Below are 19,948 nucleotides of genomic sequence, written 5' to 3' on the forward strand. Positions count from 1 at the left end.
CTTGTGTTCTCTTGTGTTGAGTAACATGTACTGTCTGGTGAGGAGTATTTTTTTCTCATGACATTCCAGTCATGACAGAGGTCATCTAGGACGTGAGCAGTGCAGGCCCTAACCAGCTTACCCTCCGAGCAGCAGCACCATCACCCGAAGTTTCTACAATGGAGATGTTCTGTATTTGCATCTTAGCTTGACTGAGAAACTGCATGTTTAATTCTCATACTTCACTCCCATGTATTAACAGTGATTCCCTCATCTGAGTGTGCGACTGAATTTTCACTTTCTCTGGTGAAGGTAAGAAACAAGTCAGATGTTCTCCATGAGAAATAGGAAAGAATGCAGTAGACTCACATTTAGTGTTCTCAAGCCCAAGAAACACAAGATCCTCTTAAGTCACCCCCACTTTCCCTTCCCTTGAAATCATCCAGAGCATGTTTTCTGGAAAACTAACCTATTCTTCCATCAGCAGAGGTTGCCTGGTGCCTATTTTATCACTTTCACAAGAACATCTGTGTTCTCTTCACATGCAGCCATAGTTATTTCCAACTGTCAATCAGAATGCACATGCCGATTGTCCACGTTATTCCTAGAACCCCCCTAGAACTCATTCATGTGTATCCAGAGTACCGGAGTTCCAGAACACAACCCTCTTTACAGGGCAGGAACGGGCAGCGACAGCAACACGTTCACCCAGCTTTACTGAGACCTGTTACAGAAGACGCTCCAAATAAAACCACTGTCTCCTGTAGAAATCTGAGTTACCTTTTACTACAAAAGAATATCAAATACATTAAATTACAGTGTGAAGGAATTTTAAAAATGAAGTGTATCATTAAACGTTTGCAAAATTTCTGGCCAGGCGCGGTGGCTCAAGCCTGTAATCCCAGCACTTTGGGAGGCCGAGGCGGGTGGATCACGAGGTCAGGAGATCGAGACTATCCTGGTTAACATGGTGAAACCCCGTCTCTACTAAAAATACAAAAAACTAGCCGGGCGTGGTGGCGGGTGCCTGTAGTCTCAGCTACTTGGGAGGCTGAGGCGGGAGAATGGCGTGAACCCGGGAGGCGGAGCTTGCAGTGAGCCGAGATCACGCCACTGCACTCCAGCCTGGGAGACACAGCGAGACTCCGTCTCAAAAAAAAAAAAAAAAAAAATGTTTGCAAAATTTCTTCCTAAGCACTTACAACTAGTTATATAGCTCTTTTAAAAATTCAGATTTCTACACTTGGTTTAACATGAAAGACATTCGCACTAAGGTACGTCAGCCCCAACTTTCACAGACTGTTGGAAGTTAGAAGGTACTTTGTTGCTAAGTGAAAAAAATTCATTTTTCCTATCAGGGAAAATTATACTAGACTTAACAGTTTTAAATGAGCAATAACTCACATATATTAGAGAGAAATCACCTCTTGCCTTATAAATACCAAAGAAATTCCCTAGACTCCCCTTCTCTGTAGAACCATGAGCTCACTGTGAAGGCTTGAGCCTCAGAAGTACAATTTGAGGAAAAAAATGAGAAACGGCTAAAACAGGAATCTCCTGCAGGAACCTTCTGTGACTGTTAAACATTCCATCTTCAAGCTCCCTTTTTAAACCCAGTCCGTTCTCAACATCACTGAAAATGAAAAGAAGAAACTCGGTGATCCTCATGTCAAGGCAGTGTTTTCACTGTCTCTTGAGAGTTTACCCCATTTCTTACTGGCAACATCTCCCCTACCCCTGAAATTATTACAGGTTCCCTCTATGGCAAACCCTTGCCCTTTTTTTAGCTTTAGGTATAACACATCTTTTGAAAAACGTGTTAGTAAATACTCAAGCTTGGGCGTCATTTCCTGATGTGTGAAGCATGGAAGCAGTACTGTCCTATGGAGACTGCTTTTGCACCAACTATATAGGAAGGTCCTTGGCCTCTAAGCTTGCCTTTAGAGGTTGGAATTCATAGAAAACAAATTCAGCTGTCAAACACCTGTTCCTAATTTTGTGCAAAGCAATACAACAGCACAACTCCATTTGTTGTTTTTCGTTTTGCTTTGTAGAGAAGGGGTCTTGCTATGTTGCCCAGTCTAGTCTCAAACTCCTGGCTTCACGCTGTCCTTCCTCCTCAGCCTCCCAAAGTGTTGGGATTACAGGTGTGAGCCACCATGCCTGGCCCCACCTCCATTTATTAGGCTATCTCATGCAAACTTAAAATTAAAAAAAAAAAATCCCAGGCCCCAATGTAGATCATGAACCTACTTAATACTCAATATAGTTAAAAACAAATTTTTAAATGTTTCTGTCTTTCTAAAAGTGTAGTGGTTTGGGCTAAAGACTAACCAACATTATAGATCCAATCTGTTGTCAAAGAACACAATTTCTGACCGGGTAACAAAATAAATCTGATCATCTGACACATGGCCAAGATTCTCAGACAGTAATTAAAGGCATTCTTTTGGGTTCTGTCCTTTAATAACTTTCAGAGGCTTCCAGTTCAGTAAAGACACTGATCAAAGCTTGGTAAAAATGGGCTCGTTTGCAGACTTTTGGTGATGTTTTTCAATCAATTCAACAAGCCAAACGAGTGCTAGTCACTGACAGAGTTCTCATCACTCACTGGTTCTGGGCCAGTTTTCCATAGCCTCCTCTTCCAGCGTCATAGTCCTGCCGATACTCATCCCGAACCTTTAATGGAAAGAATCCAGAGTTACAGTATGGAAAAGAATGGTGTAACATATATGTCTCCCATAAACACGTTAGACAAACAGTGAAACCTGTTCAGATGCCATAATGTGAACATTTCAAGCAGGACATATGCACTTCAACTCATTTCAGTGCATTCTGCTTTCATTCTAGATGTTCCTGCAGGTGGAATCTAGCCCCTAGCAGAAGTTCAAGAATGGTTGCTTATTAGAAACGTACAGGACTTATATTTCAGGGTTTAAAAAATTCACCCAAACCGTTGGGTGGTTTTCAGATCCACTTCAAGCCAAGGTTATAGACACAAAGTTATTTACAAAAGAGTAAATACAAATTGCCAAAACACCTGTCATTGTGACTGGAATCCCAGGCAACGGGCTGAGCCCAGAGACCCTTCTCGCATACCTGGCCCCCAGATCGCCCACGGCCGTACTGCCTGCCCTCCTTAAAGCCTGCGTCCCAGTCTGTGCGAATGATTCGGTCATCCAGACGTGTTCCATTTATGTACCGCATGGCATTTTCGGCATCTGCACGTGAGTAATATCTTAAGTATTAAGGAACACTACCATTTTTCCAAACATTTCTGGAAATAGGGGAACAACATGTAAATGAAGCTGCATTGTTAAAAAGTACAAGAGCTAATCTAATCAGATGTAGTTCAGAGACAGCAGTTCAGCTTGCACAGGCCTGTCTGCCATGGTTTGGAAGCACAGAGAGTCAAACATGACACGTCTCCGTGGCTGCACTGATCAGATTTGTTGGACATTCCTGTTGATAATTTTTGGTCCCATCATCTCCGTATTTGGTTTGCAAAATATAAGATAATTCAGTGCAGGTTTGGACCATTGTACACTTCTTATCCAAGAAACAAGTGCTATATATTCAAGTTAGGTGCCATATATTCCAGGGCACCTTAATAAAGAGCGGGTCACAGTGCATGTGGAATTGCGCTGCGTTTCACTAAAGGAAAGACTCAACGTATCACCAGGGTAGCAGTCCCCAAACCTACTTCATCAGAGAGAGCTCCCTTTAATTAAAGGGGAGGACATTTAATCCCAGACAAATAAAAATAAGACAATGGTGTTGTGAATAAACCATCTGGAGGAACTAGTGTCTTTGATGTTAGCAGGCCAAAATAAAATCTCTTTTCATTCTAGCATTTGGGAAACCCACATATCCCCAAGGCAAGCCAGCAATCTGGGAGAGATGCCCTGCCTGGGTCCAGTGAGTCAGCATTCTTTTCCTTAATTATGAGCAGAAATCCAGGGATCACCAGACACTTAAGGAAAAATTTCATCTGAAACAAATGTAATTCAGGACACAGGAAAAAACTCAAAAGATACATTAGATTGGGTCTGCAAAATTTCTCAGAATACTAAATTGAATGACCAAAACAGAGAGTAAAAAGAACATAGAATAAATCCAGGAGGTCCAATGCTTAAAAGAGTCTGAGTAAGAAAATGATCACAAGTAAATACAGTTTTGGTTTGTACCTATACAATCAGCTTATACACACCTATGTAATGAATTACGATATAGCTATTAAAACATTTTTTTCTTTAAAGATGGGGTCTTGCCCCGTCACCCTGGCAGGAGCACAGTCACAACTCAGTGTAGCCTTGGACCCTTGGGCTCAACTGATCCTCCAGCCTCAGCCTCCTGAGTAGCTGGCACTACAAATACGAGCCACCATGCCCGGCTATACGGCTATTTTGAAAACAGACCTACATGTGCTGAAATGGAACAATAAATAAATAATAAATGATTTTAAAAACAGCACATGAAGTACACTACTGCACACCCACAGGTTACTTCTTGAGAGATGCTCAAGAAACTGGTAACTGCCTCTGGCAAAGGGAATTAGGGGTTTAGAACAGTACAAGGTTTTTGTATTTTCACTGTGCTCTTTGGAATTTTTTTTTTTTTTAAATGAAGGGCAAACATTCTTGAAAAACTTTTTCTTTTTTTTTTTTTGGAGACGGAGTCTTGCTCTGTCGCCCAGGCTGGAGTGCAGTGGCCAGATCTCAGCTCACTGCAAGCTCCGCCTCCCGGGTTCACGCCATTCTCCTGCCTCAGCCTCCCAAGTAGCTGGGACTACAGGCGCCCGCCACCTCACCCGGCTAGTTTTTTTTGTATTTTTTAGTAGAGACGGGGTTTCGCCGTGTTAGCCAGGATGGTCTCGATCTCCTGACCTCGTGATCCGCCCGTCTCGGCCTTCCAAAGTGCTGGGATTACAGGCTTGAGCCACTGCGCCCGGCCTGAAAAACTTTTTCTTAAACAACCCTAAAGCATGGATTTCAGGAGAGAATGTAACTAGTGTCAGCTTTACAGTATAAGAGCAGTGATGGCCGGGCGCGGTGGCTCAAGCCTGTAATCCCAGCACTTTGGGAGGCCGAGATGGGCGGATCATGAGGTCAGGAGATCGAGACCATCCTGGCTAACACGTTGAAACCCCGTCTCTACTAAAAAAAAAAAAAAATACAAAAACTAGCCGGGCGACGTGGCAGGCGCCTGCAGTCCTAGCTACTCCGGAGGCTGAGGCAGGAGAATGGTGTAAGCTCGGGAGGCGGAGCTTGCAGTGAGCTCAGATCCGGCCACTGCGCTCCAGCCTGGGCGACAGAGCCAGACTCTGTCTCAAAAAAAAAAAAAAAAGAGCAGTGACACTGGACAAAAGGTAGGAGGGAGACGAGGGAAAACGTAGGGGCAAGTGCAGGGAGGATTATGAGCTACTACTCTCAGCTCTACCCCAGTTCAGCAGCCACATTCCATCCACAGGAAGGATACTCCACAAAACAGAATCCACATGCTGTTTTCTTCATTTTATCCAGACCCATAATGATTTTCTTTATGTCACCACTTTTGCTGAAGAGTTCGTAGATTTGTTCTTCGGTTGTGTAAAAAGAAAGATTTCCAACATATAACGTACAGCTTTTCTTCAGTAATTTTTCTTGTTCTTCATTGTCACCCTAGAATTTCAAAGAGAGACAAAAGTTAAGCAACTTCAGAGCCTTGCTTAAATAGTATTTCTAAGTATGGTAGAAACATTCATTAATTCTGATTTGGAAATCAAATTCTCTCATCCCAGCCTACCACAAATCCCTTGCTCAAAAAAAGGGAGATGTTCACATCCTGTGAAGCACTTATGCAAAGTCCAGACTCTTAGTAGAGACAAGGCTCAAAAGTTATACCGCATACAGCAAAGTCACCCTACGCCAGACTGCCACACAAGCGGCTTTTTTCCCTGCACACGCCATCTTCTCAGCAGTGCATCCTTTCAACCAAGGTTAAACTCTGGACCTTGACCCATGTATGACAAAAGGCCCTTTTATACTCTGTAGTGAGAAATAAGTGGATTTCCAGAGAGTCCCCTTTTAATAACCCCATAGAGACTGTTTAAAGCAACAACTCTGATGCTTTACATGCTCATGTATTTTTTCTGAATTGAGGAAAAAAATGTAGTGATCACTAAAAACAAAACAGAGCTCACTTTCCTAATGGGCTTCCAAACTGGGATGACACGATGAAGCCAGAGATAAGAATATAACTGGGCTTCATCCAACACACCTGACAAATCCCTGGATCCAAAATGGCTCATTAGGGTCGCGCACAGCGGCTCACGCCTGTAATCCCAGCACTTTGGGAGGCCGAGGCGAGCGGATCACGAGGTCAGGAGATCGAGACCATCCTGGCTAACACGGTGAAACCCCGTCTCTACTAAAAAAAAAAAAGAAAAAACAAAACAAAAATATTAGCCGGGCGTGGTGGCAGGGCCTGTAGTCCCAGCTCGCCAGGAGAATGGCGTGAACCCGGGAGGCGGAGCTTGCAGTGAGCCGAGATCGTGCTACTGCACTCCAGCCTGGGTGACAGAGCCAGACCCCGTCTCAAAAAAAGTGCAAATCATGCCTGGCACTTAAGCATCTAAAACCTGGACTGGCCGGGGTCAGTGGTTCACGTCTGTAATCCCAGCACTTTGGGAAGCCCAGGCTGGTGGATCGCTTGAGTCCCAGAGTTCGAGACCGGCCTGAGCAACACAGGGAGACCCTGTCTCTACAAAAAATTAGCCGGATGTAGTGTGAGAGCCTGTGGTCCCAGCTTCTCAGGAGGCTGAGGTGGGGAGGATCACTTGGGCTCAGGAGGTTGAGGCTGCATGAGCCGTGATTGCGCCACTGCACTTCAGCCTAGGCAATAGAGCGAGATTCTGTCTCAAAAAATAAAATAAATTGACCGATTTTTTTTTTTTTTTTTTTTTTAGTAGGAATCTCGCTCTGTTGCCCAGGCTGGAGTGTGGTGGCGCGATCTTGGCTCACCGCAACCTCCACCTTCCGGGATCAAGCAATTCTCCTGCCTCAGCCTTCCGAGTAGCTGGGACTACAGGCGCCGCCACCACGCCCGGCTAATTTTTGTATTTTTAGTAGGGATGGGGTTTCACCATCTCGGCCAGTCTGGTCTCGAACTCCTAACCTCGTGATCCACCCGCCTCAGCCTCCCAAAGTGCTGGGATTACAGGCATGAGTCACCGTGCCCGGCCTTGACTGAATAAATTTCAGAGCTTCCCTAATTTGGCGTCAAAGTTTCCTTTTCCCTACTCTAGTAACACATTTCACACGTTCTCCACACTGACCTCTGCTATATGCGCCCCTTCATTTCCCAGTCACAAGGGGATTTCCCCCCTTTTTCTGAATTCTCACAGCCTCTCTTTTAACTCACTTCTACCTTAGATTCTTTGATAATCCACACTACAGGGGATTATGAGCTCGCAGAGTGCAGAAACTGTCTTCCCTTCCCCCCAGGGTTTAGCACAAGGCTTTGGTGACAGCACTCAACAAATGTTTACTAAATAACCGGGTTAATGAGTCCCGCGCCGCCACCCCTCAACCGTATTCCATCCCTACCTTTGCTGATACTGAAAAGCCTACTTTGTATATCTGCGGCCTCCCCTTTTTCCACAAAACATACTGTGATATAGTCCGGACTAAAAATTTCTCTCTTCTGAAATCCAGCAATTCTCCGATCTTCACATCCAAACACCCTCAAAGTGCCCAGCTTGGCGGGTCCCCCTCCCCACTCCGAAGCCTCCCCGAGGGCGGAGTGAGGACTTCACTTGTGTCTCCCACGCACCGCGTACAGCTTCCCTAAGACCATCCTCCCAGAGAAGGGCACTGCTTCGCCGATTTAAAAAAGAACGTAGGCCGGGCGCGGTGGCTCACACCTGTAATCCCAGCACTTTGGGAGGCCGAGATGGGCGGATCACGAGGTCAGGAGATGGAGACCATCCTGGCTAACACGGTGAAACCCCGTCTCTACTAAGAAATACAGAAATACTAGCCGGGCGAGGTGGCGGGCGCCTGTAGTCCCAGCTACTCGGGAGGCTGAGGCCGGAGAATGGCATAAACCCGGGAGGCGGAGCTTGCAGTGAGCTGAGACCCGGCCACTGCACTCCAGCCTGGGCTACAGAGCGAGACTCCGTCTCAAAAAAATAAAATAAAATAAAAAAAATTAAAGAAATAAAAAAGAACGTAAAAAGCCCCGAATCTGCATCAAGAAGGCGCCTCTGCACACTCTGGGAGAGAGAAGGGCACCCCGCCCTTGTTACGCAGCCATCTGCGAGGTACAACCTGGAAACGGGAGCCGCCACTACCATCAGCGCTGAGGCCTCTCGGCACCGGCTCGGGTGCAGGGAGCGGCTGGAGGGAACAGGAAAGCGAGCCTCAAATGCCCTGTCTTCCAGAGCCAGCGGCTTCAGTGATGTCCAAGCGCCCCCCCAGCACCCGCTCCCTGCCTCCCCAGCCGGCACCGGGGCCCCACTTGGCGTTTGGGGATTGCAGCAGAACGGGAGGCGACACAATGAGACAAGAGCAAACCGTTTCTCAGCGTTCTGGCCCAGGGCCTTCCCCTCTCGCGGCCCGGCCTCCCTCACCCGGAAGTGCTGGTCCCGGTACTGGCTCAGCTCCACGTAGGAGTCGCTGCGCAGCGCCTTCAGGAGGCCACCCGACATAGCGCAGAGAAGCGGACGAGGACGCGGCGATTCCCGGCACGAGGTGGCGTCTGCCGTGGCGGAAGCGGAAACGCGCGAAAGCGCGCATCTCATTGGACCCAATCCGAGGGCGGCAGTGTCGTCATCAAGCTGCGCGGGCGCAGATGACGTCCGGGTCGGGCGCCGATGACGTCCGGGTCGGGCGCCGATGACGTCCGGGTCGGGCGCAGATGACGTCCGGGTCGGGCGCCGCCGGGCGGAAGACTAGGGCGGCGAGGTCGGATTCCCGGGCGCTTGGGGAAGATGGTGCTTCGGCGGCTGCTGGCGGCCCTGCTGCACAGCCCGCAGCTGGTGGAACGTCTGTCCGAGTCTCGGCCTATCCGACGTGCGGCGCAGCTCACGGCCTTCGCTCTGCTGCAGGCCCAGCTGCGGGGCCAGGACGCGGCCCGCCGCCTGCAGGACCTCGCGGCTGGCCCCGCAGGCTCCCTGTGCCGCCGCGCTGGGCGATTCAGAGACACCTTCACCCAGGAGCTACGCCGCGGCCTCCGTGGCCGTTCGGGGCCACCACCAGGTAGCCAGAGGGGCCCTGGCGCAAACATTTAAGCCTGGGCTGTGCGGGGCCGAGGCCTTTACTTTGCCTTCCGGGCTCTACACTGGCCTCGACGTGGAGGGGTCGTTCCGGGCACTGCGCGCGGCTTCGAACCCCGACTCGGATTGTTGGCCTGCAGACATCCCACGCAGAAGAGCCTAGGCCAGACCGCAGGCTCCGCTGAAGTCCTGTGATTGGACAAGACACCGTGTGGTGAAAGACCCCGAAGCCTAACAGAGATGAAGATAGGCTGGGTCCAGACACCGCACCCGCGGAGAGCCACGGACCGAAGCCAGAGAGCCTTTCCTCTGCAGATGGAACTGACACTCTTGACAGATGCTGCTGAATCTGCACTGGTGTAGCAGGACACTTAATTCCAGGGACGATGTGAATGAAAAGACAACGCTACAACTGCCAAATTCCTTTGATTAAAAAAATGTATGAGCTGGTTAATAGGCATGAGTGTGATACTTCTCAGGCAAGATATATTGAGAATACCGGGGACTGTAGGCCTATGGCAATAATAAACACGTATTTTATGAAATGAGTATTTTGTGCTGGGACTTGCTCATTGCACTCTGCGTGTTATTTCGCTTACTCCTTACAACCACATCCGCATGAGCAAGCAGATTACTTTTTGGATTTTTTTGTAGAGATGGGGTAGTCTCGAACTCTTGGGTCCGAGTGATCGTCCTGCCTCAGCCTCCCAAAATGCTGGGATTAGAGGCAAGAGCCACTCCGATGGAAACAGAGGCTGCTGCTTAAGTTGCCCAAAGTCTTGCAGAGTGGGATGTGAGCAGAGGCATTTGATTCCAGGGCCTAAGTCCTTAACACAGCTCTGCAACATTTACCCTGATACTTTCCTTCCTTCCCCAGCCCCCCATCATCAGGCATTAAGACTACTGCCTAGGAGCAGGCGTGGTGGCAGTTGTGTCTAATCCAAGCCACTGCAGAGGAAGGAGGATCGCATGAGCCTGAGATGAGACCAGCCTGGGCAGCATAGCGAGAACCTGTCTCAAAAATAAAAAAAGACTGCTTCCTGCCATGGAATGAGCTACCTGGACTCATCCCTCATTTTAGAGGGTCAGGCATACGAAACTAAGACTATGGTCCGGCAAGTTAGTGGACCCATGATTAGGAAATCCACTGTATATACAAATGTCCTGTCATTTGAAGCTCCTAGCTAAATTTCTGATTTATTTATTTATTTATTTTGAGACAGGGCCTCACTCTTGCCCAGGCTGGAGTGCAGTGGCATGATACTAGCTGTCACTGCAACCTCGACCTATTGGGCCAAGTGATCAAGCTTCCTCCCTGGGTCTCCCAAGTAGCTGGGATTACAGGCCCATGACACTATGCGCAGCTAATTAAAAACAGGTTTTTTTGTTTTTGTTTTTGAGACAGAGTCTTACTTTGTCACCAGGCTGGAGTGCAGTGGCGTGATCTCGGCTCACTGCAACATCCACCTCCCGGGTTCAAGTGATTCCCCTGCCTCATCCTCCTGAGCAGCTGGGACTACAGATGTGCGCCACCATGCCTGGCTAGTTTTTTGTATTTTAGTAGAAATGGAGCTTCACCATGTTGGTCAGGATGGTCTTGATCTCCTGACCTTGTGATCTGCCTGCCTCAGCCTCCCAAAGTGCTGGGATTACAGGCATGAGCCACCGTGCCCAGCCACAATTTTGTTTTGTTTTGTTTTGTGTTTTATGGTTGAAATGGCATTGCACTTTGTTTCCCAGGCTGGTCCTGAACTCCTGGTCTCAAGCAGTTCTCCTGCTTCTGCCTCCCAAAGTGCTGGGATTACTGGTGTGAGCCACCACACCCAGATCTGATCATTTCTAATTAGGCAACACAGATAATCATGCAATCTAGAAGCTTGAAGCCATCGGAAAAATTGAGGCTGGTAACCAGACACTAGCTGAGCATGGTGTGTTCCCTGCTCTCTGGGGCAGGATGGGAGGGCTTGAGACCCACAGTTCTTCTAAGGAGGGAGAACATCTGGCTCCCTAATCTGGGAGAATGACTTTTTTTTTTTCCCCCCAAGACCGTCTCGCTGTGTCTCCCAGGCGGGAGTGAGTGGCGCGATCTCGGCTCACTGCAACCTCCGCCTCCTGGGTTCAAGCCATTCTCCTGCCTCAGCCTCCTGAGCAGCTGGGACCACAGGCGCCGCCACCACACCCAGCTAATTTTTGTATTTTTAGTAGAGACAGGGTTTCACCATGTTGGCCAGGCTGGTCTCAACTCCTGACCTCGAGATCTGCCCGCCTTGGCCTCTCAAAGTACTGGGATTACAGGTGTGAGCCACCACGCCCAGTCAGGAGAATGACTCTTAAGGACAAGGTGCAGAAATGGCTGGAGAGTTTCCCACCACCTCTCAGGAACAGGAGTAAAAGAAAGTAGGGAGAAAATCTCCAGGTGCAATTATATATTTCAAACATTACTTGTTTGTAAACACTGAGACAGCAGGCATCAGAGGGCCATGAAGTACAACACAACTCCCACTTCCATGCTTAAAGAGCTTTGTGAGAGCTGTGCCTGTCGAGGACGGGGGATGTGTACTGTGGATTCCAGGAATGACACGATGTTAGCTGGCAGACACCTCAAAGATCCTCTGATCCCAACAGACTGGGAAGTGGGGTGGGGGAGTGGAAGGGGCTTTCTCAAGATCACACAGCGAGGGGGTGACAGACCAAGGGGCTAGAAGTTGGGTCCCCTGGATCTGGGCCACCTGTTCTCTATACTTCATCACACTGACTTCCACATTATTTGGATAGGCAGATCGGTCTCAGGAAGCCAGAGGTTGTCATGACAGCAAGGGCAAGGCATCATGGGAAGTTTGGGAGAGGTCGCTGGGGAATGTCACTGGCAGTTCATTCTTTTTCCCAACCAGGTACTATTACATGTTTCAAACATCCCAGTGGCTGGAAGCAGTAGGGCAGGAACTGACAGGTGTCATCACTTACACCTGGTTCTTTGGGGACCTTGACATCAGGACTGACAGGTCAGCTCTTTGGTCTCAGGGAGAGGAGTGCCAGCTCACCCAGAAGGCAGAACAGCCGTGCCCAGGAGAGGCAGCAGTGGGAGTCGTGAAGGAGAACCTGGGCCCTGTCCCCGCGTCCCAGCCCAGCTACCCAAGTAGAAGGTGGGGCAGCAACTTCTATGGCTGAATCGTGGGCGGTGGGTGCCCTGTCATATTGTCAGGTTTCTTCCCCCAGCTCCACGATGTGAAGACTGAGGTGGTCCCTCCAAGCCCCACTCAGCAAGGAGGACAGGGCTGGTGGATCCTCCAGGGTTAGATGGGGAAATACAAGTGTTTCATTCTTGAAGGGGAAGCTGCACTTCTCCACGGCACCCCTGGTGGTGCCAGGGGTCACCACAAAGACGCGGCAGAGCCATGGCCCACCAGCCACTTGGCAGGCTGGTTGTCTGGTAAAGCTTTTCAGGGCTTGGCACAGGACCCAGTCCTCAGTCCCACCCATGTCCACCACCTCCACTGGTGCCCCCAGGCCTGGGAGGTGGAGGAGGTGCCGGGGGGGCATGTAGGTGTGAGTGAAGAGGAGTGTGTAGTGGGTGGGTGCGCTTGGGAGCACAGGGGCATGGACCACCTGCTCCAGGTACTCCAGGCCAGGCACCAGGCCCCCCTGATGCAGGCAGCCGAAGAAGAAGGCACCGAGGGCATTGAAGAGGACCACGGTGCCCTTCCAAGGCACAGGTTGGGTCTGCGGACTACAAAGCAGGACTAGGGGGACCAGGAGGGGAATCAGGAACCGAGCCTCCTGGTGGCTAAAGGCAGACAGCAGGGCTAGGGGCATGAAGTAAAGGAGAAGGAGATAGGACCTGGGGCTGGACAGCAGGCTCCAGGCACCCAGTGCCCTCAGGAGGCCCATTTGTAAAGAGGCCTGGAGGCCAGCTTGCAGCTGTTGCCACGCGGCCTGCAGGGCCTGGGCATGCAGCACCCCAAAGAGCAGGAAGCCATTGACTGCCAGGTGAGTGAGCCGCACATGCGTGCCATGCCTCGCCAGGTTTTGGGGATTCAGGTTGTAGTGCAAGAAGTTGACAGGTGTAAGGACAAGGGTCCTGGATGTAGCGGAGCTGGAGAAATACCAGCTGTCCATGGCCACAAACACCACTGCTGTGAGGGCCGCCCCAGGGAGCAGCACCAGGGCCTCCCGGGTCAGGGACTTCAAGCCAGGGTTTGTGGCTCCACGAGTGCCCCAGAGGTAGAGAGGGACCACAGCAAAGGCCAGAAAGGTGGGCCGGTTGAAGAAGCCAGCAGTCACGATGCCTCCAAGAAGCCAGCTGTGCCACCATGGACCCGGCACAGGCTCCTTGCATGTAGGGCCCCACATTACATGGGGGGATACCAGCACCAGCAGCCACGCGAAGAGGAGTCCCTCAATGGTGTTGGAGAAGGTCCTTGTGTAGAAGACCAGGGTGACGTAGGAACCAGAGAGCAGGGCCAGGGCATTCCAGCGATCCGCCCCCAACAGTGGGGCCAGGTGGTACACCACCCCGTCCAGAGCGAAGGAAAGGGCAGCGAGGAGGAGCCGCGGCCCCACCAGCAGCGCATAGCTACTCACCAGGCCAGGCCACGGCCCCAGCTCTCCCCAGAGCCTGAGCAGCCAGAAGGTAGAGCCGGAGGTCAGCAGGGGGAAGACCACTGTGCGGCAGGGGCTGCTGGGGTAAAACTCCCAGGGCCGGGTGGCCTGCACGCCCAGGATGTCCTCTGCAGAGAAGGAGAGGCAGAGCTGAGCCAGTACCAAGCTCAGGGATGTAGTGGGCAAAATTCTAGGGTGGCACCCAGCATTTCCACCCCTTGGTGTGTGTGCCCTGCATAATCCCTGGGACTGTGCCCTGGATGGATTTTTCCCTCCCTCCCTGCCTTCCCTCCCTCTCTCCCTCCTTCCTTCCCTTCCCTTCTTTCCCTTCCCCTCCCTTCTTTCCCTTCCCATTCCTTCCTTTCCCATCCTTCCCTTCCTTCCCTTCCCGTTCCTTCCCGTTCTTCCTGTTCCTTCCTTTCCCTTCCTCCCTTCCTTGCTGGGTCTCTGTCACCCAGGCTGGAGTGCAGTGGCGAGATCATTGCTCTTGCTGTGTTACTGAGGCTGATCTCAGACTCCTGACTTCAAGCGATTCTTCCACCTCAGCCTCTTATCGTGCTGGGATTACAGGTTTGAGCCACTGCACCTGGCCCCCAGGATGCAATGTACTCCTGTGATTAGGTTACGTCATACAGGAGCACTGACTGTAAAACAGGGAGACTATGCGGTGGGCTGGACCTAATCACGACAATATTTTAATAACAGAGTTTTCATCAGCTGGAGGCAGAAGGGGCAGTCAGATTCAAAGCATAAGAAGGATTTGACATGCCACTGCTGGCTTAAAGATGGAAGAGGCTATTGGCTAGGAATGTGGGTAGCCTCTGAAAGCTAAGAGCAAGGAAACCGCACCATAGGTTCCACAGCTGAAATGAACTAGATTCTGCTAGAATTAGAGAGCTTCCAGACAAGAACTCAGCCCAGTCCATACACTGATGTCCACCTTGTGAGCAGAGAGCCCATGCCGCACTTCTGATCGTGAACTCACGAATGGGTGCAGTTTTAAGCTGCTGGGATTTTGATGATTTGTCACGCAGCAGCAGAAACAAGTGCAGGGGAGCTCAGAGGGCAGAGGGCAGGAGGTACCTCCCTGGGAGATGAGGCGGCTGTGTGTCCTGGGAAGAGTGTGTGGGAGGCGGGCAGGTGGGGGGAGGCCTAACCTCTTCTCAGGGTTCCAAGATCTCAAAAATCAGAGTCAGAGCCCCATCTCTGATGATTGTTATCAGGAGATGGGGGGAGAGAAGAGGGGGAGGGGCTGAGCCATTGGGGTTATGTCAGAGGTGATTTATGTTTAGTCTTATGATACTTAATTTTTTTTTTTTTTAGAGTCTCACTCTGTCGCCCAGGCTGGAATGCAGTGGCGCTATCTCGGCTCACTGCAACCTCCACATCCTGGGTTTAAGCGATTCTCCTGCCTCAGCCTCCTGAGTAGCTGGAATTACAGGTGCCTGCCACTGCACCCAGATGATTTTTGTATTTTCAGTAGAGATGGGGTTTCACCATGTTGGCTAGCCTGGTCTCCAACCCCTGACCTCAAATGATCCACCCGCCTCAGCCTCCTAAAGTGCTGGGATTACAGGCCTGAGCCACTGTGCCCTGACTATGATACTTAAATTTTTTATAAGAAGAATATATCCAAGTAGTACTTACATAATTTAAGAAATACTTGCTGCCTGGTCTGTAACCTGTGCCAGAGCTCTGAGGGCGGGGGTGAGGGGGCAGCTCATCAGAGCTCTGAGGGTGGGGGTGAGAGGGCAGCTCCACATCAGAGCTCTGGGGGGTGGGGGTGAGGGGGCAGTTCCACATCAGAGCTCTGGGGGGTGGGGGTGAGGGGGCAGCTCCACTCCAAGCCTCGTTGTTCACAGCGTCTCCTGCTTGATCACCTGCTGGCTGTTTCGAGCTGATTATACAGCCTGGGGATCATTGGGGTTCTTTGGTTCTGCTACTTATTTCTCCAGCCTTTCAGCTGTTTTATCTGTCTATCTTAGATGGTGAAAGGGAGGCAAAATCCAGGATCAAATCTATCTGGGTGTTTTTCTGGTTAAAAAAAAAACATGTGAGGGAAAGAAGATAAGCCTTTTAACTAAAAAACAAATTCACCTGTTGAGCCCTGTGGCAAAGAAAGCTGGTGCCTCCAAAATACCTATTCCCTCCTCCTTCCTTAGACTCTTTTTTGAGACGGAGTTTCACTCTGTTGCCCAGGCTGGAGTGCAGTGGCACAATCTCAGCTCACTGCAACCTCCGCCTCCTGAGTTCAGGCGATTCTCCTGCCTCAGCCTCCCAAGTAGCTGGGATTACAGGCACCTACCACCACGCCCAGCTAATTTCTTGTATTTTTAATAGAGATGGGGTTTTATCATGTTGGCCAGACTGGTCTCAAACTCCTGACCTCAGGCGATCCGCCTGCCTCGGCCTCCCACAGTGCTGGGATTACCGGCGAGAGCCTCCGGAGGCCACAGTGCTGGGATTACCGGCGAAAGCCTCCGCATCCGACCCCTTTGGCTCTTTAGCTGGGCACTTGCTCAGACAGAAAGACTATAATTTTTAGCTTCCTTAGCAGCTAGGTGTGGTCTCATGATACATTCTGCCCAGTGCGATAGAAATGGGCAAACAGCATGCGACCTTCAAAATATGACCTTAAAGAAAGAAGTAATGCCTTCTCCTTTGTTGGCTGGAAAGACTGCGAATAGACTTGATGGCTGGAGCTCAACCAGCCGTCTTGAACCATGAGGATGAAGCCACATGCCCATCACATGTGAAAGGCCTCAAGGCCTTTGGGTGAGATGGCACGGGCAAGGCAACTATCCTCAACTATACCACCTAACAGGCAACTGAGTGTCCCAGGTACGGGTTCCCTCACCCCTCACTTGAATATACAGAAGTTTCATCATCTCAGATCACAGCCCTATGGAAGCTCTTGCCAAACACTGGGGAAGCCCAGCTGTAAAAGTTTCCCACTGGGAAGCCCAACACAGCTCTCATTCCCACCAACAACACAGCTCTCATTCTCACCAACACAGCTCTCATTCTCAACAACACACAGCTCTCATTCTTACCAACAACACAGCTCTCATTCTCACCAACACCACAGCTCTCATTCTCACTTACACAGCTCTCATTCCCACCAACACAGCTCTCATTCTCACCAACAACACAGCTCTCATTCCCACCAACAACACAGCTCTCATTCCCACCAAAACCACAGGTCTCATTCTCACCAACAACACAGCTCTCATTCTCACCAACAACACAGCTCTCATTCTCACCAACAACACAGCTCTCATTCTCACCAACAACACAGCTCTCATTCTCACCAACAACACAGCTCTCATTCCCACCAACAACACAGCTCTCATTCTCACCAACACAGCTCTCATTCCCACCAACACAGCTCTCATTCTCACCAACACAGCTCTCATTCTCACCAACAACACAGCTCTCATTCTCACCAACAACACGGCTCTCATTCCCACCAACACAGCTCTCATTCTCACCAACAACACAGCTCTCATTCTCACTGACACAGCTCTCATTCCCACCAACACAGCTCTCATTCCCACCAACAACACATCTCTCATTCCCACCAACACCACAGGTCTCATTCTCACCAACAACACAGCTCTCATTCCCACCAACACCACAGCTCTCATTCTCACCAACAACACAGCTCTCATTCTCACTGACACAGCTCTCACTCCCACCAACACAGCTCTCATTCGCACCAACAACACATCTCTCATTCCCACCAACACCACAGGTCTCATTCTGACCAACAACACAGCTCTCATTCCCACCAACAACACAGCTGTCATTCTCACCAACAACACAGCTCTCATTCCCACCAACACAGCTCTCATTCTCACCAACACAGCTCTCATTCTCACTGACACAGCTCTCATTCCCACCAACACAGCTCTCACTCCCACCAACACAGCTCTCATTCTCACCAACACAGCTCTCCTTCTCACTGACACAGCTCTCATTCCCACCAACACCACAGCTCTCATTCTCACCAACAACACAGCTCTCATTCCCACCAACACCACAGCTCTCATTCTCACCAACACCACAGCTCTCATTCTCACCAACAACACAGCTCTCATTCTCACCAACAACACAGCCAGCTCTCATTCTCACCAACACAGCTCTCATTCCCACCAACACCACAGCTCTCATTGTCACCAACAACACAGCTCTCAATCCCACCAACACAGCTCTCATTCTCACCAACAACACACCTCTCATTCTCACCAACAACACACCTCTCATTCTCACCAACAACACACCTCTCATTCTCAACAACACAGCTCTCATTCTCACCAACACAGCTCTCATTTTCACCAACAAGACAGCTCTCATTCTCACCAACAACACAGCTCTCATTCTCACCAACACAGCTCTCATTCTCAGCAACAACACAGCTCTCATTCTCACCAACAACACAGCTCTCATTCTCACCAACACAGCTCTCATTCTCACCAACAACACAGCTCTCATTCTAACTAACACAGCTCTCATTCTCACCAACAACACAGCTCTCATTCTCACCAACAGAGCTCTCATTCTCACCAACACAGCTCTCATTCTCACGAACAACACAGCTCTCATTCCCACCAACACAGCTCTCATTCTCACCAATAACACAGCTCTCATTCTCACCAACAACACAGCTCTCATTCTCACCAACACAGCTCTCATTCTCACCAACAACACAGCTCTCATTCCCACGAACACAGCTCTCATTCCCACCAACACAGCTCTCATTCTCACCAACACAGCTCTCATTCCCACCAACACAGCTCTCATTCTCACCAACACCACAGCTCTCATTCTCACCAACACAGCTCTCATTCCCACCAACACCACAGCTCTCATTCCCACCAACACAGCTCTCATTCTCACCAACAACACAGCTCTCATTCTCACCAACAACACAGCTCTCATTCTCACCAACACAGCCCTCATTCTCACCAACAACACAGCTCTCATTCTCACCAACACAGCTCTCATTCTCACCAACAACACAGCTCACATTCTCACCAACAACACGGCTCTCATTCCCACCAACACAGCTCTCATTCTCACCAACGACACAGCTCTCATTCTCACCGACACAGCTCTCATTCCCACCGACACAGCTCTCATTCCCCACCGACACAGCTCTCATTCCCACCAACAGAGCTCTCATTCCCACCGACACAGCTCTCATTCCCACCAACACAGCTCTCATTCCCACCAACAACACAGCTCTCATTCCCACCAACAACACAGCTCTCAATCTCACCAACAACACAGCTCTCATTCCCACCAACAACACAGCTCTCATTCCCACCAACAACACAGCTCTCATTCCCACCAACAACACAGCTCTCATTCTCACCAACACCACAGCTCTCATTCTCACCAACACAGCTCTCATTCTCACCAACAACACAGCTCTCATTCCCACCAACACAGCTCTCATTCCCACCAACAACACAGCTCTCATTCCCACCAACACAGCTCTCATTCTCAACAACACAGCTCTCATTCCCACCAACACAGCTCTCATTCTCACCAACAACAGAGCTCTCATTCTCACCAACAACACAGCTCTCATTCTCACCAACACAGCTCTCATTCTCACCAAAAACACAGCTCTCATTCCCACCAACACAGCTCTCATTCCCACCAACAACACAGCTCTCATTCCCACCAACACAGCTCTCATTCTCACCAACAACACAGCTCTCATTCACACCAACACCACAGCTCTCATTCTCACCAACAACACAGCTCTCAATCCCACCAACACACAGCTCTCATTCTCACCAACAACACACCTCTCATTCTCACCAACAACACAGCTCTCATTCTCACCAACACAACTCTCATTCCCACCAACAACACAGCTCTCATTCCCACCAACACAGCTCTCATTCTCACCAACAACACAGCTCTCATTCCCAACACAGCTCTCATTCTCACCAACAACACAGCTCTCATTCTCACCAACACAGCTCTCATTCTCACCAACAACACAGCTCTCATTCTCACCAACGACACAGCTCTCATTCTCACCAACAACACAGCTCACATTCTCACCAACAAAACGGCTCTCATTCCCACCAACACAGC

At 50.1% G+C, this 19,948-nt stretch overlaps 3 protein-coding genes across 18 annotated transcripts in view; 1 reads left to right on the forward strand and 2 right to left on the reverse strand.

Moving 5' to 3' along the window:
- Positions 1–2,426: 2,426 nt before the first annotated feature.
- NCBP2 (nuclear cap binding protein subunit 2) lies at positions 2,427–8,757 on the reverse strand. Of its 8 annotated transcripts, none has more exons than XM_050779225.1 (5): positions 8,591–8,709; positions 6,238–6,387; positions 5,458–5,639; positions 3,079–3,217; positions 2,427–2,658 (listed from the first exon to the last, which is right to left on the reverse strand). In XM_050779225.1, exons 3-5 carry the CDS (start codon positions 5,505–5,507, stop codon positions 2,587–2,589), a joined length of 261 nt encoding a protein of 86 aa, XP_050635182.1. In that variant the 5' UTR covers positions 5,508–5,639; positions 6,238–6,387; positions 8,591–8,709; the 3' UTR covers positions 2,427–2,586. The 8 variants fall into 8 exon arrangements, with proteins under 8 accessions (XP_050635182.1, XP_050635184.1, XP_050635177.1 ...); XM_050779227.1 differs by lacking the exon at positions 8,591–8,709 and adding an exon at positions 8,535–8,585; XM_050779220.1 differs by lacking the exon at positions 6,238–6,387 and having other exon boundaries at positions 8,591–8,757.
- A 113-nt stretch (positions 8,758–8,870) lies between these two features.
- Positions 8,871–9,783, forward strand: NCBP2AS2 (NCBP2 antisense 2 (head to head)). Its single transcript, XM_050779237.1, has one exon. The coding sequence runs from the start codon at positions 8,951–8,953 to the stop codon at positions 9,248–9,250; it is 300 nt and encodes a 99-aa protein (XP_050635194.1). The 5' UTR covers positions 8,871–8,950; the 3' UTR covers positions 9,251–9,783.
- A 1,850-nt stretch (positions 9,784–11,633) lies between these two features.
- The window catches only part of PIGZ (phosphatidylinositol glycan anchor biosynthesis class Z), a 100,139-nt gene continuing 91,824 nt past the window's right edge, over positions 11,634–19,948 (reverse strand). For 8 of the 9 annotated variants that reach the window (XM_050779166.1, XM_050779172.1, XM_050779168.1 and 5 more), the window contains one exon: positions 11,634–13,962. In XM_050779166.1, the coding sequence (XP_050635123.1) occupies positions 12,434–13,962 (1,529 nt within the window). In that variant the 3' untranslated portion in view covers positions 11,634–12,433. Of the gene's footprint in view, positions 15,869–19,948 lie in introns of all 9 variants that reach the window. The other variant, XM_050779170.1, reaches the window with a different exon arrangement.

This window comes from Macaca thibetana, chromosome 2, assembly GCF_024542745.1.
Source record: "Macaca thibetana thibetana isolate TM-01 chromosome 2, ASM2454274v1, whole genome shotgun sequence".
Classification (NCBI taxonomy): domain Eukaryota; kingdom Metazoa; phylum Chordata; class Mammalia; order Primates; family Cercopithecidae; genus Macaca; species Macaca thibetana.

Bases quoted from the DNA above. Each gene is read 5' to 3' on its own strand.
- NCBP2 (XM_050779220.1), bottom strand. From the start codon at position 8,668: ATGTCGGGTGGCCTCCTGAAGGCGCTGCGCAGCGACTCCTACGTGGAG. The intron at 3,218-5,457 runs GTATCCTTCCTG...TTAATACTTAAG, and splicing joins TGTGGATTCTGTTTTGTGGA to ATATTACTCACGTGCAGATG. The intron at 2,659-3,078 runs GTATGCGAGAAG...TTTCCATTAAAG, and splicing joins GTGGGCGATCTGGGGGCCAG to GTTCGGGATGAGTATCGGCA.
- NCBP2AS2 (XM_050779237.1), top strand. From the start codon at position 8,951: ATGGTGCTTCGGCGGCTGCTGGCGGCCCTGCTGCACAGCCCGCAGCTG.